Below are 18,895 nucleotides of genomic sequence, written 5' to 3' on the forward strand. Positions count from 1 at the left end.
ATTGAAGTTGTATCTGTTCTGTCCTAGCCAGCTTGGCAGCCTTAACTTAAATTAAAATATATCATTGTAATGTACTTTTTTTTTTTTTTTTCTTCTTGCCTTTCAAAATAGCATCAGACCAAACATTACTAACTCAGTTCCAGGTTGGATGGTGTTCTCAGGTCTCTGTTTGTTTCCCAGAGCACCCGCTGTATAGCTTGGAAAACGAATCCTTGGTAGTAGGATTCCTTCCAGGTAATGTTGCCCAAAATCAGGTTGTAGGTTTGGAGTTTTGATCTGGGGTGAAGGTTATGGTGTGGAGAGTAGCATCCTGTATATGTTTCCCCCCTAAAAAAATCAAGTTTATCTAACTCCAATACATGTCTCTATGGGACAAGGCCTTACAGTGCATGGGAGATGGCCTTGGATTCCAGGTACCTAGGTCCCCAAGACTGTGTTTGTTGAGTGACAAGTCTGAAATAAGAGGGATTAACCAGATAGAATTTCAAACATAATATTTAGGTATTGTGTCAGTGTTAAGGCTGGAAAAGCTCTAATGAGCCAATGTTCCTGGAAGGGATGAATATTTTGATAAAAACAACATCAAGTCAAATGATGTTAGCAAAGAGGCTGGACAAAAATAATATACTCTAAAAAGATATTGGAACGATTGTGTTTTCTTAATGGTACATAAAACAATCATGGCCATGAAAAAGCATATCATTTATCAGTAAAAATATCCCTATGTTTTAGTGTTTTGTATTTGTATTTTTTGTTTTGTTTGGTGCATTGGTTGCTTTGTGTTGAAGACGAGATAAATGAAATACATTGTCTATATAAAATAAATACAGTAAATGCAATTCAATTCAGTACACTAATAAAGAAAATGATAAAGAATAAATTCAGCATACAAACACATTCAACATAGCATGAATCACATGCACTGTATAATGGCATTTTTATGTTCTGTGAATTACAGTATTTTCTCAACAGATGTAGGAGCACCGTAATATTTTTTAGGGTAAAACTGATGAGAGAGTTAATGTGCTGCACATGACTCACCCCTAGCCTCCTGGCTGGCCCTGAGTGTCATTGAACTGATTTACCTATTTGAAGAGGCTGCATAAAGGAGTTTGTTGGTAGAAAGCAGGTATTTTTCTACATGTATTTATTTGAACTCAAAGGGGCTGTTTTTCTGTAAGAGAAGTGCAGGGTCCTTCTTCTATGCGGATGTTGTATATAAATGTGTATTGTTTGCTCAAGGACAAATAACAACAAATTGTATTGTCTAGCGAATGAGTGCACAGAGAATGGGCCAGACTTTTAGTCTCCTTACCATTTGTTCAGCTGGTTGAAATGAATTTCAGATACATTAAGTGGCTTTGGGAAAAAAACTTGAAATAATGAAGAAACTGTTATTTTATTATATTATCAATGTATCGTTTACCCATCTGGCAGCATGTAGCCTAGTGGTTAGAATGATGAACGAAGTAACTGAAAAGTCGCTGGTTCAAATCCCCAAGCCGACTAGGTGAAAAATCTGTTCATTAACCCCAATCGCTCTGGATAAGAGCGTCTGGTAAATGTACTGTATTTTCAGCTAAAAATAAAGCTAGACAAATTGTGTTCTCCTATTTTATCATACAGATTCATATGAGCTTTCATTGAACATTAATGTTAGCATTACATTGAGTGTCTGTTGTGGTGGGGAAGACGTCTGAATACATTATCCCACTGAGTACAACAGGTCTCCTCCCTCATCTCCTCAACAAAGCCAGTCCACACCTGGCCATTTCTCCAGACATCACATGTCCTAAAGCTACTGAACCTCATCTGGGCTGCCATAGAGACTGGGGGTGTCCTCACAAAAGCATCACATTGAAATGGATCAGTCATGCTCTAAGCCTGTGTGAGAGAAGAGGAGCATAAAGGAAGCAAATGATTCATTGGACTTCAATGATGTCTCGGACAGACATAGACAAATAGGCTACAGGCAGACACTGAATATAAAACACAGGTCTGAAGGGATACATCAGAATTATTTTCTAATATCAAGTGGATTTATTGAATGGTTTGTAATAATTTATAGAATAGGAACGGTTGCAGATTTATAGTAAAACGATCTACATTACTGTTTCACGATGGGAATAAAAATACTAAACTGCTGACAAGAAAGTTGCTATAATAGAAATATAATTTGTCCCTGAAATGTCTTTCAAAGGCTGAAATTTATCAGGAAAGAAAACTGTAAAAAAAAACGGTGATCTGAATAGCTTTTATTCAACAAGTTTCCCTCAATAGACGAGTCCGCTTACAGTCTAATTAGATGTAGAATAGGCCGCTATCACCTCATACTGATAATAGACAAATACACACAGACACAACAATCACACCCAGGGAAATTAACACATAGGCCATCACATAAGACAGAGTGTACATACACTCATTAAAACTCATATTTCCTTTCTAATCACCCCAGTAATGCCTTAAAAGCCACAATCTGTCAAATGTAAGTACCATCCTAGTGGGCCAACTACAAAAACAACAGAGGAAATGCATGAAATGTAGATGTTGTGGTGTCCTCAGAAAGTCAAGGAAATTCAGTGCATCAATGGACAACACTTTCACACAGAAAGTGCATAGTACAATTATCAAAAGCATCCTTTATTAGGTGCATATCAAAATTGGCATGGGTGTAACGTCGGCCGTTCACAATGCGAGAAAAATACTTTCTTGATTTACTCCATCCTTGTTAAAGTGAAAGAAAGGAGTGAGAGAAGAGAGAAGGGGGAGGAGGGGAATAAGTGGAAAACTCAAGGCTGTGATGTACAGTATAGAACACAGTGAGGAAAAGGTTTTTAAGCCATCTTTGCCAGCTGGAATAAACCATTTTGATCCACCCAACCCTGGTTTGACATCCACTTGATCAACACATTTAGAGCACTCTCTCTTTAGTTAAGTCTCAATATTTTGCACAGTGAGTTTTTTTTACTTCAGAAACTCTTCCCTTGACCCATAGGGTTTTGCATTTGATGAATCTGTGTAATGTACAATATGTAATAAAGCCACTTGTAACCTATGGCCCATGTATTAAGTGCACATATTTTTGTATTTCACATGTTATTCTGAACTTAGAAAACAAAACAACTTTTAAAAGCTTGTAGCCATAGTAATATAACACATTTTATGCTGAAGTGGTAAAAGGTACTTAGCAATGCTGTCTTACAACAGATTCCCTGAACATGGTACAAGCTCAGCCGGTAGATTAATTGAAGCGCAGTGATGTTTGCTTATACCATGGCATTGTTGAATACTCGTTTCTGATTGGCTTGAATGGCATTCTGGAGCGTGCATTATTTCCTTTTATACAACAGGTGAGTGTAATCCTGAATGCTGATTTATTCCACAAGTTACCAATTAATCTACTTTTAAATGCCTATTTACTCTGCTCCATCTGACTGCGCAATCCACTGTCTCATTATCCAATCCAGGCAAATTATAAACTTGATGTCCACTATAAAAAGCATCTAGACATTATCTCAAATGTATTTTAGACTGACATTTAGTTTTCAACAGCGCCGATTTGTATAAACCTTGCTGTCTATCTCGTCGACATTTGCAACACTGTCTYCAGCTGTCCCATAGTAATGAACATGTAGGAGTCGGGAGTCGGGATGAGACATACAGGCAGGCAGCATTTCTCAGCCAGTCGAAATCATGAATCAGTTGGCATCATTTTTATGGATATATACAAAGATATGTAAATTGTAAAAAGGTCAAACGAAACGAAGTGCAGCTAGTTTGCTGTCTTTCCAGCTTCAGTTTGAAGTAATTGTATTAGCTGCGTTGTTGGCTAGCTCCTCTGAAGAACAGTGTCCAGACGAGAGAGTACATTTTCTATGCCAGGCGAAATCGTGCCTCATTAGCTCATTGTTATGGATGTCTCCAAATAAATGTCACTAGAAAACAGCTTAAACAAAAAAATGCAGCTACTGTTGTTATTATTTTTGACGTTTGACGTGACCTTACAGCAAGCAAGGGATAAGAACATTGGCATCGAGTATGGAAATGGAACATTTCCAACTAACGACTGGGTCACGTCCATAGATACAGAACAAAAAGACTGAACGAACGACCAGCTGGTTTGGGTAGCAACCCTAGATTTGTGTCAGGACCATATCTTGTGGAAGGATGAATTAGGATGAATAAATTAATAAAAAAATATGAAAATATGACAATCATTATTTGAATATGTTGGTAACCCGTTGTATAAAAGTGATAATGCACTCGAAGCCGGTGTTTGGAGAATATATTAACAACACCCATGCCAATATCCTCCAAAGACCAGTTTATCAAGCATTATCACTTAAATGACACATGGTATATCAGCACGGTATAATTCAAAGGCTAATGTTCATTCTTACGTGTTCTATGTTTGAGGTGCTTTTGAAACCAAAAGTTGAATTGAAAACATTGGTATTGTTGAATATGATTTTCATAATAGCAAGCTAGGACTGATGGCTTGGTAAGCTAAACTAGCAAGTCTGTTTGCTTGGTTACCAATGCAACTACTGTCGTTATCTAGTAAACTTGCTAGCTACTTCAGTGGATGTTGAACACTTTTCTAGCAGCAAATACGTTAAATTATAGCCATGGTATAAAAGGGATAATCAACTCGTGGCTCTATGCGTTCTCTGGAAAATAATGCAACTCCATGGAAGGTTAGTTCCACTCCAACACCATCCATCCGTCGTTCATTATTTTCCATAGAACGCATAGCCTCTTGTTGACTGTCCCTTACTTAACATGTAACAGAAAAGTAAGAGAGCAGTGTGCCTTKTTATTCATTATGAGTCTAGTGATATTGTATGAGCTGATACTTTCCTAATCCCCAACAAGCTAGTGATCATTTACTGATTAAGCTCTCCAACACACACACACCAGATCCAGTACCACTTGCAGCAGCCAATGCAAAACATATGGCACAACTTCAGACCTATCCTAAAATGTAACAAATGTTGGTTACAAACATTATTGTATTCCTGTAACATTGCATTTATTTGGTCTGCAAATTGGATCGGTTGTACAATATGATACAATACAATAGTTCAATAGAGTAATTCAAACCATATTACTACACTTTTAGAAAAAAAGGTTCCAAAAGCATTCTTCAGGTGTCCCCATAGGAGAACCCTTTTTGGTTCCATGTAGAACCCCTCTGTGGAAAGGGTTCTACATGGAACCGAAAAGGGTTCTACATGGAACCGAAAAGGGTTCTACCTGGAACCAAAAATAGTTATTCAAAGGGTTCTCCTATGGAGACAGCCGAAGAACCCCATTTTAGGTTCTAGATAGCACCTTTATTTTCTACAAGTGTAGGTAAGGCAAATAACTAAAGAGGAAGGTTTTAAAGAAGCAAAACTGTGTTTGAGTTTCTAATAGACAATTTACCTTGAAGTTCTGCTACATGTATGCGTACAATGTAAAATGCTTCAATGTAAGCGTGTGCATACAGTACATTTTGCCCCTGCCTTTGACTGACAAACCCCTCTGCTATTCAGTTCAAACTGAGACTTGTTTTCCCCAGATGGCATTCAAGCACCCTCTGCTTTGAAATATACAAGAGAATGAGTGAATAAAGCCACTATTCAATCAAAGATGGCACAAAGTGGAAACCATTCACATGATAGGAACCATTCACATTATAGGGTATACACCTCTAGTTCTTGACAATGTCGAAGACGTTCATTAGAGTTGGTAAGAAAATGAGTCATGTTTAATTAGTGCCTCTGCAGTTAACCTGTGTTTACAACATCAAGATCACATTTAAATGTAAATAGAAACACCAGTTTACTCTCAGCATTTTACAGTTTAATAATTCAATGATGATTAACATTTGAATTATGTCTGGGTGACAGAAAGGTGTAAAGACATGCTTGGAAGATAACTGTTAAGGAGAGATGAGCATACAGATGTAGGATCTTAATTTGAGCTAGTTTGCTACAGCAGGAAAATAATCCTGCAGCAACAGGAAATGTGCATTTTTACGTGGATTATAATTTTTCGTTAAGGCAAATCAAGTCTGAAATTTCCAAGTGGAAATTACAAACTTTAGAAATCTTTTAAAACTCAAATACACTACAGGTTTGCATTTCCTGCTTTGCAGGAAAATTCTGAGCAACAAAAGAGTGATCAAATTAAGACCTTACATCTGTAGAAAAAAATACAACAAATGGCAAGCCTAGCCTACATCATGACAAAAAAAGAATATGCAAAAGAATATGCAAGGAGTATATGGAAACCTACAGTTATTATGAAGTCCCAATGTATATTTTGCCAGATGTTATCCTCTTCACTGGTTTGCAATCCCACACATAGCAACTACAATCAGGACCTATTCCACAGCATCATAATGGACTGTCATAGCTTAGTTAATTAAAGTCTATTGCACTTAGCAAGGAAAACATAACAAGTAATTATATTACAAGACAGAGGCAATGTGAGAGGCTAACAATAGCAATGACACTCCACTGTCTTTCACATTGTATTTTTAATGAGGGGTAGGAGTCTGTGGTGAATTGACTGGTCTTTCCTTTCATGTTGTATTTTCGATGAGGGGTAGGAGTCTGTGGTGAATTGACTGGTCTTTCCTTTCATGTTGTATTTTCGATGAGGGGTAGGAGTCTGTGGTGAATTGAATGGTCTTTCCTTTCATGTTGTATTTTCGATGAGGGGTAGGAGTCTGTGGTGAATTGAATGGTCTTTCCTTTCATGTGACTGACTGAATATAGGCAATCAAATTGTGTGTGTGTGTGTGTGTGTGTGTGTGTGTGTGTGTGTGTGTGTGTGTGTGTGTGTGTGTGTGTGTGTTGTGTGTGTGTGTGTGTGTGTGTGGTGTGGTGTGTGTGTGTGTGTGTGTGTGTGTGTGTGTGTGTGTGTGTGTGTGTGTGTGTGTGTGTGTGTGTGTGTGTGTGTGTCATTGACAGAGAGAGAGGGATTGTACTTCCTTTAAGATTGTATGGGTTAGTTATAGAAAAGGAGCTCTCCGTCTCTCACATATACAGTCATTTAATATGTTGTGGTTAGGCATTTTGCCAGTCACATAGCTGCCTGTATAAACACTGTACTGTATAGACAAATCATGTATGTCTGTGGTTGCCAAACTTCATCATGCACTTCATCTATCAATCAGTTTCAGAAAAAAACAATCATCCTTTTTAATCATGTCACTATTGAGCCAAATTGGCACGCACTTAGTCGACGCTCACGGATTTCAAAGGCCTTCAATGTTTGTCCTCTTGTTGTTGGAAGTTTTGCCTCTCACTATTTCTTCGGTGATGATCTGCAATGATTCAGAGTTTCTGTGCCAGAATATGCGGTGAGATTCCACCAGATATTTACCACCAATGAGAGAAATGCCTACCACGTCTGATGCTGCTCTTCAAATACAGCCACACTGACCTGCTGCTCGCTCCGGGTTAAGACGCACACAGTTGTGGAATTCTTGGACCTCGCGTTAGTCAAAACCCATAAACTGATCGACAACCTCTCACAGGAGGACTGTGGGCAACAGTGAACAGAGAAAATGCAGCTAGTATTCATTCACATTCACTATGATGCACTTTCCAATCAAAGGGATTCCTCTTCATAAACACATGAACTTGTTAAAAATGCCTGGGTAGGAAAATGGACAGGTAAATACAGTCTACACAAACGGCAGAATAGGAGCTTACTCATGACAATATATACCACTAAACCATGCATTAACCAATGTTTCCTCAAAAGGTACTAATGCCATAAGGGGTTAGGGTGAAACAAACAATAGCTTTTCCCCTTTCTGTCACTCTATCAATAAATTTCAAGCTGCAGCTTGATCTTTCTAAGGTTATTGCTCTGTAATCTTAGATCCCAGTCGTTTCCAGAGGTTAAATTCCAACAGGGACCTGGAAGACCAGTGTATGGCTTATAGAGTAGGAGAGGAGACAGAGTTGCTTTCCATAACGACTTAAACTAACAGCAGGCCGGGACTTTGGGAGGAAGGCTCTAAGAAGGGTGTGACGGCAGGTTTAGACATCAAATCCCAGGCTTATCTCTACACTGGTCAGGTTTTTAACTGATGACTTTGATGTCCAGTTTCTCTCCCTGAGGATCAATATCACTGATGGTGTCTTTCTTTAGTATTCAGCGTAATTATATAATCTGTGACATCAAAATAGAAAAGCATAACTCTTTTGGATTTTTAGAATGTGTGTTTTATTTATTTGCTTTATGATTTATAGTGATAGTAACAATATTGATAAGATATTGGAGGACATCAATATTTTCACATGTCAAAAATAAAATATGTTTCTTATCTGAAAGTGATCAYATTCAACAGTTCAACAGAGGTAAATTGTTTGCTGTACGTTAAGTCAGTAAAATACATCACAGTGTTCCACGTATTATTTAGTAACATGTTAACAAAGCTATTGGTTGGCATGTTTATTTGACCTCTGTTTATCCAAATACAGCACACAGTTTAGTAATAACAGATTTACCATGGGGCCAACCAAAACAGAAATGGATGTGATAAATGTTTTTTGTACACTATACTGCCATCATATGGACACTTTCAGACCTACACTTAACTAAAGGAGATTCATCATTCAAGACAAACACCAACCACATCATAATTTTCCAGCTGAATAAGACAGAGTGGCAGAGATCTTGTCAGATAAAAGATCATTTTGTTTTTACTAATACAAAAAAAAGAAGTAGCAGTTTGATATTTAGCTGCAAATGGAGATTTGTGAATGATCCCATTCAATAAAAGCTTAATCATTGACAGTACAGGACACCAGAATATTGTCCTACCAGAGGCTCCAGCAGGCAGTTGTGTGCAATGCACTCATTATAGACACACTCATTAAGACACAACACAAAGACAAGATGTCAGAGGCTCATAGTGGGCTCTACATTACAGTGTTGCTAAAGGTGTCCGCTCACTGTTCTTCCCAACACTGACATCTCGAGTGGCTAGGACATATTAATGCAACCTGTACAGTGTATATTGTGATAAAAAAGGCAGATTCTAGCCTGTAGAGAGCTTTCTATATGGCCATTGTTGATCCTGTATTGCTGATAGCGTGGTCTCCAACCCTCACTTTACTGAACTTGTGTGTTTGAGGTATGAGTAAAAAGTGCATAATAACCACTCTACTGCATTGAAGGCTTAAGTGGATATACAGGTGAACTGGACAAGGATGGAGATTATGTTTAAAATATGTCCTAGTCAGACCCCTTTTTAAATGAATATCCTGTAGAAATACACTTGGTTTAGTTTTACCATGATAAAATACGAAATGTCTTGCTAAAGTCAGCTAAACAGAAATGTAATTTCACAGTATGACTATACAAATAACAAAAACCCTTCAAGGTATAAAATGAAGGATATATTTTTGCATATGAAATGATATCTGAGGTGTCTATGGGGGGGTTTTAGTGGGCCTGAGAGATCTGTGAGGTTAAAGCAGTGTTGTGGTTTGATTCTCTGACGTACAACAGTAAAACCATCAGTCTTACACATCACTGGATCTCTTGATCTTTGGCGCGCCTGGGCTACATATGGAGACTCACCACCAAATGCAAAGTTCTGGTTAAACATTGTCCCAACGTTTGCGTTCAGCCTTCTGTTGTTTTTACACTAAAGGTCCCGCAATTGTTGGAGGCATTATTGACTTTGTAATTAAACTATTTTAACGTCAGGATTTGGTCATCATTAGATTTCAAGCCATCTGTTCCCGTCCATGGGCTGAAATGGATTTTCCCCTTGAGTAGATAAAGGATAACACTGATGGGGAATATCATTCATTTTGCTTTGTTTATTCATGTTGTGGAGACAAATGCTGAATCGTCTACTTTAATACATAGCCTGTGCACGTACGTATCAACCCAATACATTTAAATAGTGTATCGCTTCGAAATGATATCATTTCGGCACACAAATGCCCTGGTCAATCTAATGTTACTGATTATGGTTTTATTGGCTTCCATCTGCTCAAAGGCTAACAAAGCTCCATTTAGACAACTCCCCGGAAGTTTCTCTAAAGAGTCACAATGTATAAACAGCTTGATCCTGCTGTGGGTCAAACACCTCTATTGGTTCTAGTTTCTGGTAAACACCTTTATCTGACCATATCTCCCTCTATTGTACAACGAAGAAATCAAATAATAACAGACAAAGCTCAAGTTTGATCCACTGCTTCTTCCATTGTCATTCCGGACAGTAATCTTTCTTTCCTCACCTGGTGTAGGTCCAGTTTACGCATTAAAGGGATGTGTATTCAGAGTTTTGACACTGGGGCTTTCAGTTGAGAGGTTAGAGATTGTTATTTTGGATGTACTGACAACCAGACAAATGGCTGAAGAAGCACATGAAAGCAAACTAACAAAGTCTCTCTCTCTCTCTCTCTCTCTCTCTCTCTCTCTCTCTCTCTCTCTCTCTCTCTCTCTCTCTCTCTCTCTCTTCTTCTCTCTTCTCTCTCTCTCTCTCTCTCTCTCTCTCTCTCTCTCTCTCTCTCTCTCTCTTCTCCTCTCTCTCTCTCTCTCTCTCTCTCTCTCTCTCTTCTCTCTCTCTCTCTCTCTCTCTCTCTCTCTCTCTCTTCCTCTCTCTCTCTTTCTCCCTCTCTTATCTCTCTCTCTAATGAATGAAGTCTTACAGCATTATTTAAGAAATGTTAATCTGTATTGCAAACAACAGTAATTTCTAAGCTCCTACCTCTCATTCGGTCATATACAGGTAAGTATAAGTTAATTTTCTCCTAATTTTACATGTATCAAAACCTAAGATACAAAATCTTTTTTTGCTTACAGTTTAGTTTCAACAATGTCTGGCCTAACTCAGATAGAGAGTATATACATTTACAGCATTAATATTACATTGTAACAGGCTATAAAGGCAACTAAAATAAATAACATGCTGTTTTAAAACTTGTCATAATCAATCAAACCTGTCTTAATGAGACTATATATTTTACATTTYAAATGTTTACATTCTTGGTATTATTCAACAGGTATTTATTTACATGTTCACTCAGAAAATACACAAAGTCGCCTTCGACCACATGAAGATGAACTGATTGAATTATATTAAAATGGTTCAATTGCAAATTATTAATTAATTCAATTCATCAAAACATTTGACTGCACATTGACTGAACAGCTGAGGGCTTCATAAATTGACACAAGATATATAGGCTACATAAGAGATACTTTAAGCATATTTCTGTCTGTGATCTGAGTCATTGCTTACAGTGACTGAGTGGTGTGGGAGGGAACGGAGGACCTTGAGGAACGGTGTGGGAGGGAACGGAGGACCTTGAGGAGTGGTGTGGGAGGGAACGGAGGACCTTGAGGAGTGGTGTGGGAGGGAACGGAGGACCTTGAGGAGCGGTGTGAGAGGGAACGGAGGACCTTGAGGAGTGGTGGTGGTTGGAGGTTCAGTCACAGCTCACGGTCCTCCTCCACTAGACCCCATGAACACAGTGTTGATGGGTGGCAGCGATGACACCATGTCACGTACCTCAGATGGTCCCTGGTGAGGAAGCGGTGCATCCTGGGAGTGGAACTGGGCAGGACCTCCATACATGCAGGGTGCGGAGATCGAGGAGGGGAGGGGAGGAGCTAGAGACAAAAACAAGAAATTTACTAGAATAATTATACAAAGCACTCATCGTTTCACCCAGGCCATTGGTAGTGGAACAATGGCGTTCCCTATTACAATGTAAAGTGCCTTGAGCACTAAATATAAATTAAATCCATCACTGACCTCCAGGTGTGCCCAGTGAGTCAGACTCAGGGTAGTAAGGRCCTGCCGGCTTTCTGCCTGTGTCATCCAGGATGTTGAGGGGGTCGTGTACATCAGCGTACGTTGGGACGGAACGGATACTGCTCACACTGCTGATAACTGACACATGCTGGTCTATCATGGAACCCAGCCTCTGGCTATCCAGGTAGCCACTGTTTCCATAGTACCCTGAAAAACAGAGAGGTTCCTCTATGAGCAGAATACACATTTATGGTACAACTTATTGTTAGGGCCCTGAGTTATTTTTGACTAGGTGACGTGACCACATGATCTAACCAGGAAAAACAGACTACTCAGGGCCTATTTCAATATAATTAATCCTTACCACTGTGTCCTGCTGTTGAGTAGGCAGACTCCTGACAGCCACTACTGTTTAACCCACTCATGACAAAATTGTATCCTCCAGAGTCCAGTAGCTGAACCCCCTGAGTCTCCATCCCAGGATCAGGGACTGTGCTGTAATTGGAGGTGGGTCTGGAGCTGTAGGGGGACACTGCACAGCTGCTGTTGAAGTAGTCTTTGGCCAGGTGCTGCTCACTGAAGGACGGGTAGTGGCTGCTGTCAGAGCGGGTGTGGTAGGCAGGGGCCTGGGCCTGTGTCTGGGGCCTGAACACAGCCTGGTAGTTGGAAGTGGTTGGGTAGTAGCTGGGGCTACTGGAAGGTAGGCTCTGGTACATGGTGTCTGGGAAGGCTTGGCAGGAGATGTGGGGCTGGATGGTGGTGCAGGCACTCTGGGGTATGACGGCCATGGGGCCCTGGTTGATGACACTGCCCCTGTTCACCATGGCTGGGGAGATGGGAGGGGTCATCAGAGGGCCACTGTTCTGGGAAAAGTCCATTTGTCCTTGGAGTATAGAGGAAAATGACAAAGATTTTAGACAATACAATAGGAACATTTATTATTAAAATAGCAATTGTCACACAAACTTATTTATGTTAAACCAATGACAGTTTCAATAAAGCTCACATACAATCGGGCAAATTCAATTCAGGATCTGACTGAGAAAATGTCACCCTAAAAACGCATTTGCACCTGACAGAGAGAATCCATCTGTTTCAGAGCCTTGGTAGGTCATGTTTGCCTGCTGATTAGCTGACAGGGTCATGTATGTGTGTTCTGAGAGGGACTCGTTCTTCACAGACAGATCACTGGACACCGCGCTGGGCTTGTTACGGTTGGCCAGGAAACAGGAGCTAGGGGAGGCAGTGAATGCCGCCTTGCTGGCATCTGAAAATAATCATAACAACGCACCTCAATGATCCTACATCCTCCATTATTTCTCCATACTGCTCCATAAAAACTGATAGTATTAATATGAAACGCAATAACAACTTAATAATGAAAAAGAACAATCAGAGTTATACGTATAATTAGATAGTCTATGTATGTTATGTAATTGCTTACCTGCATTTCCCATGTACTTATCTAGGAGATTCTGAAGGTCTTGTTCTTTGTTGTTGTTGAATTGTGTCTCAATAGCCAGAAGGATATACTCATCCAGCAGCATGCGGATGAGGTGGAACGAACCTGGGATGAAAAAAAAMCACATCTTAGTTTGCTACTAGCATAACAACCTCKTATTGTCCTAGTTTTTCCCACCAGAAATCAAACCTATTATCTTATCACATTTCTCTGAAGCTCAGATGTGCACTATCATGACAGAATATCCAAATATTCTCTAACAACCTTCACCTTACAAACTGTGAAACCGCTCCAAAGGCTGTTCTGGGCACCAATAACCAGGTGCGAAGGGTTTGACACAACCAGCCCCAGAGGTCTGCCTTCACCTGGGCTTTCATCTCACCAGGCCTGCTGTTTGACCTGTTGGGTCATGTGATTGTTCTCCAGTCTGTTTGACTTTTGTTTGGTGATAGACCCGTCATGGCCAGGAGGTGAGGAAGGTGCATGGAAGTCTGTCTCCAAACACAGTGCACGCGACCGAGAGATAATGCTTTGTTTACCTGGGGCTAGGCCATTATAATTTATGGCTCATTGTAGCATTCTGTTCAGAGCCAGCCGACCTAGCAAAATGATAAGTGTGTTTGTGTCTGTCGTAGTGCCCGACCGGGTATCATTTAGACTATGGCAGTAGTAATGAATTTAACTGAAAGCTGAAATGACATATAAATAGGCTAGTGTACAGCATTTCCTGCATGTTCTAGATGTTCTAGATGTTCCATGGATATACACACTATCAGGAGGAACTGTTATAGAGGGATGTAGTCATTTCTTACCAAAACTTGTGGCGTTGTTCAACGTGAGGTTGTGCATAACACGTGCTCCAAAGAAACTCCACTTGAGGAGGAAGTCCTGAGCTCGCTTCTTTATAGACCGTCCGTTCTGCTTCCCAGGCTGGAGAGAAAGAGATGTCAACATCCAATCTGACAACCCCAATCTTAGATTGGAAAAGGGGACAACGTACCTTAATGACCTTCTGCTCCACAACAGTGTCCAGCCACTCAATAAAGGATTCCACAGTGGCATTCTTCTTCAGTAGGTCTTTCAGCTCTTGGAACGCTGTTATAGAGTCATCTAGCAACATGAGGAGAAAGCAAATTAACATTGTTTACAGGAAGGAACCTGGCAGTGTTTTCCATGTACAATGTAAATGTTCGATGAGGGAAAATGATTCAAGTCTCTCACATTCAGAGTAGAGGTCAGAGTCTTGGTCTCCACTTGAGATGGTGAAAAGGGCTTGTGACCCTATGCTGTTCAAATCCACTTGATCTACATCCACCACCATGGAGTTCACCACATTCTGGTCAAAAAGAGCGGGTCTCGCGATCTGTTGTAAAAACAGAAAATGACCAAAAATGACATATGCAAATTATATTTCTTAGAGTCATAATAAAATGAATGATATATAGATATACTTCAAATACTTTTAAATATGTATTTGTAAAGTTAAACATGAACAAAATATGTATATTCTTCTGTGCTGTTATCAGTGCTTTACCTGGGCAAGGTGTAAGAAGGAGGTCTGACGCTTTAGAGAGGACACAAATCTGCGTGCGATCGGGAGCTTCTTCTCTGAGAGGCATTCTGGGAGGTTTTCCAGAGAAGACACCATCCAGTCTTCCCAGTGCTTGGCCAACTTACGGATGTCTGCCAGGAGACTGCAAACAAGATACTCTTTACACACAACAGTACGTGACCTGGACCGACTGCCATATCTTATGACTAGTAATTCCATATAGCATAAACCTTACAATACATCTGGTGTCCAGGTGAGCAAAACAAAAATGTTGAAAGACAAAAATACTCTACCTTTCAGGCATCTCCTGCATCGTAGCAGGGATCAGGACATCTGTCAGAACCTGAAAAATGGATGGYACAACTTGTCCAGTTGAGGTAGGTATCCTACAACAACTAATGAGGATGCTGCTCTATGATTCTGGAGAAACACTTACCTTATATAGTATAGAGTCACACACACAGAAGATGTCCACGATTACGGAGTTATCCAGCAGTGGTAAAAGGTGGTCGGGCATTCCTTGCCAGAAATGCAGCAGAAAATTCTGTATCTGAAACATAGTAAATATAAAGAGTGAGTCAGGAGAAAATTCGTCAGAAAAGGCTACAAAATCTTTTGTTTGGATTTTGTATAGAATACCTCTTCAAAGTTGACATTGATGGCATTGTCCAGGATGCACTGACAATGTGTTTTGTACATCATGATGAGCGTGTCCACCTATGGGACATAATGTTTTGCATTTACATTTTGAGTCATTTAGCAAATGGTCTTATCCAGAGCGAGTGCATACATTTCGCACTAAGATATAATGTGAAGATAATTCACAATGGTTACAGTCTTCTTGCTATTGAATACAGTATGTGATCAGCAATCTTAATGGCACAGAAAGTTGAAGTATTGGTGAAAAAAATACAAACCTTCTCTTTAGAGACAGAACCTTGAAGCACTAGATGCTGTACACTTGGGAATTCTGGAAGCAAAGTTCCTGTTTTGGAGCTGAGGGAGTATTTCCGAGTATATCCTCCCTGTTAAATAGAGGAACATCAAACAGGATGAATGTTTGACGTCGTAGTCTTAGTAACAGATAGAATGTATTAGAAAACATGATTCACGTCACTAAAATCTTACAAGAAGATATGGAAATGAAAATAAACTGTTATTTGTCCGTTATATATTTGCTAGAGACTATTCATTCATAACAATCTTACCTCATTCTTGAGTTTGCTCCCTGAAAATCTAGAATCAAATAATAAATCACACTGAGATTCAATTCCAGAATGTCATTGCAATTTCAATTCCATAGTTGAGTAAGTAGCCTAGGACCTGGCTGATCACTTTCTATAACAAACATTACAGATTGATGTGTATTATGACAATGCTCCAGAGCAAATTCTGTGAATGATCTTACCTCGTCAAGCCTTTTCCTGAGTACACCAAGTGATAATAGGCACTGCTCTCTTTGATGCCAATGCCGTAATAATGATATCTGTCGAATATCAACAACATCAATACATATTATATTGAGGCATATCATATCACTACAATAACAATTCTGTTTGAAAATAAAATATTCCCCGCTAGATCTTACTTTGAATGACCTCGGGTCCCAAGTCTTCTTGTTGTAAGAAGTGGAAATTTCTGACGAATTGTCTAATGTGCACAGAGAACAATACCAAAAAAACATCATTTACATTTTCCACCACCATATGTTGCATTTATCTATAACATCCACCACAAACTCCACCGCATCCTCAAGACTCATATCACCTTGCCAAATGTAGCAGCACAGGCTGGATCCAGTTTCTCCTTCCTACAGAAGTCTAGGTAGTGAGCGTACAGGATGCAACGCGGCAGACAAACGCCTTCACAAACAAYATAGTTTTCCTCCAGCCTCGGGAACAAGCAGTCACACAAATCACATGTATAATCAATCATCAACAAGAAAATAAACATTCACATTTGTAAGAAGTATTGTTACTATACAAATGCATTACAACACAATAAATATTATGGAGTTGTAAAATGTTGTGACTTTGGAACACTACCATTGAAGAGTGAGCTGAGTCTGTTTCTTCTTGTCCTTTATGATCTGAGTGATGCTTTTCCTCGGGGTAGTCTGTTTGAAAGCCAAATCTTTGGAATACTCAACAAAATCCTGGTCCTCCTCAGAAGACGGGGTTTCATTAGTGTCCTCTGCTTCTGACAGTGTTGTGGGGGAGAAAACAGTCATGAAGTGAAAAATATTTTTCAGTAGTGCAGGGCCATGACAAGGTAGGTGGCTAAATGAACCATACAATTATAAATAAGTATTCCCTAGACAGGATTTCCAAGAGTCATGAAAATTAACACAATAGAGAAAAATGGGTCCCATGTGGCTTAGTTTGAAGAGCATAGTGCCTGCAACGCCAGGGATGTGGGCTCGATTCCCAAGTGGGACCGGTACATGGTAAGAAAAAATGTATGCCCTCACTACTGTATAATTCGCTCTGGCTAAAACCGTCTGCTATGACTAAAAGGTTCTGGTCAGATTAAGTAGAATGTTTAGGCTACAAATGGTAAGAGAGAGGGAGAAAACATGGGATTTGGAATACATGCTTTTCTTTTAGCCTACCCAACAAACAATGAAAAAAGTACACTTTGGTGCAGGCATATTACAACAAAAAACGATCCACAATTTAATACAGCACAAACTACTGCTTGACATCAACAAGCGCTCAATTTTTAATGGCGTTTATAATTTGATGACTCTTGGGGGAAGAGGGCCTCTCAGCAATCAATTATGTGTAGGCCTATTAATCCGACTTTATTCATCACCTGATTTAATTCCCGAATCATCTTCCTCGTCAAACTTTGAGAGTGAATGTCCATGGAAATCACGGGGTAATTTCTCGTCAGATAAAGCGGTGTGCATAAACTCCTCAGAGGCATCGCAGAATTTCTTGGTTGAAGGTGGATGAACATGAAGAAATGGGCCATCCCGGATCGGGCTAGTATTCCGTTTCATAGGCATGTTCAATGAAAATATTATGAGGTAAAAAGTAAAACAAAACAAATACAAAATAACTGAAATGGAACATTTAAATGCATGTGTAAGAACATGTACACATATTGTCTTCATGAGGCAAGTATCCTATCCGCACAAATACAATCCTCTCAATAAATATACTTATATATACTTTTCCCCCAATTTCATCGTCTCATCTCATAATTAGCCATCCATTTTCAGTAGCCTAATAGAAAAAAACAAAGCGCAGTTCTCTAGTCTCTCCCCAAACCTTACAATGAAACTCTGATAACTACCTTTTTGGAGTCAATGCTGTGGTTAAAGAACGACGTCACATTGGTAATTGCCTAGGGATTCATTTATCATATTTGCAGAGGACGGGGCGCTGATTCAGTCTATCAATGATTAACTAAAAAGCCAACATCTACCCTTGGTCTGCTGTAGGCCTGCACTGCCTCGCACCTTATGCCGTTAGCAGACAAATAAGTGTTTGCTATTTTAATTTGAAATTGAATCATTTATGCAATAAAGCAGTGTATTTGTCTATGCATAATTATTTCCTGTGGGTTTATGCGAAATACCTAAATGAAACAGTTTTTCAGCAACAAGGATATAGGCCTTGTATCAATTGCTACTCGGGATGTCCCCCTCTAGTGTAGTCAAGCCAATACGGTTTTTTTTGCTCTAAAGTTGCATCTGAACACAACAAATCTGTTTCTAACCTGAAATGTAATTAAATACTGTGTTATTTTATCGAATATTTTTTTGCTGGGCAAATTCTCAATTGATTTTCCATACATTTCTTTAAAGGGGGGGGGGGGTGATACCTTGTGCTATTCTTACCGATGCAGCACTAACGGTTCTGGGGGGGGGGGGGCAGTGCCCTGTGACAACAATTTTGGACCCCTTGTGGATCCCCTTGTGGCCCCCCTAAACGTGGAGTATGAAATAATTTTTACATTACACATTTTTACTTTCGTTCTTTTTTTACATCCTTTATTAGACAGAAATGCAAATAAATTGTTGAATGATTATGAACATGGTCTTTTCCCTGCTAATGCCTGCAATGCAGTGAAGAAAACGATATGACAC

The 18,895-nt window shown here is 39.6% G+C and overlaps 1 protein-coding gene across 1 annotated transcript; it reads right to left on the reverse strand.

The window, feature by feature from the left end:
- Positions 1 to 10,690: 10,690 nt before the first annotated feature.
- LOC111954095 (DNA-binding protein RFX6) lies at positions 10,691 to 17,029 on the reverse strand. The gene is made up of 18 exons (XM_023973588.1): positions 16,845 to 17,029; positions 16,567 to 16,690; positions 16,388 to 16,449; positions 16,208 to 16,285; positions 16,008 to 16,035; positions 15,717 to 15,824; positions 15,439 to 15,516; positions 15,236 to 15,349; positions 15,093 to 15,142; positions 14,782 to 14,941; positions 14,469 to 14,610; positions 14,248 to 14,357; positions 14,060 to 14,177; positions 13,230 to 13,352; positions 12,858 to 13,052; positions 12,150 to 12,668; positions 11,786 to 11,992; positions 10,691 to 11,640 (listed from the first exon to the last, which is right to left on the reverse strand). The coding sequence occupies exons 1-18, from the start codon at positions 17,027 to 17,029 to the stop codon at positions 11,468 to 11,470; spliced, it is 2,574 nt and encodes an 857-aa protein (XP_023829356.1). The 3' UTR covers positions 10,691 to 11,467.
- Positions 17,030 to 18,895: the final 1,866 nt, after the last annotated feature.

This window comes from Salvelinus sp. IW2-2015, linkage group LG28, assembly GCF_002910315.2.
Source record: "Salvelinus sp. IW2-2015 linkage group LG28, ASM291031v2, whole genome shotgun sequence".
In the NCBI taxonomy this organism is placed as follows: Eukaryota; Metazoa; Chordata; class Actinopteri; order Salmoniformes; family Salmonidae; genus Salvelinus; species Salvelinus sp. IW2-2015.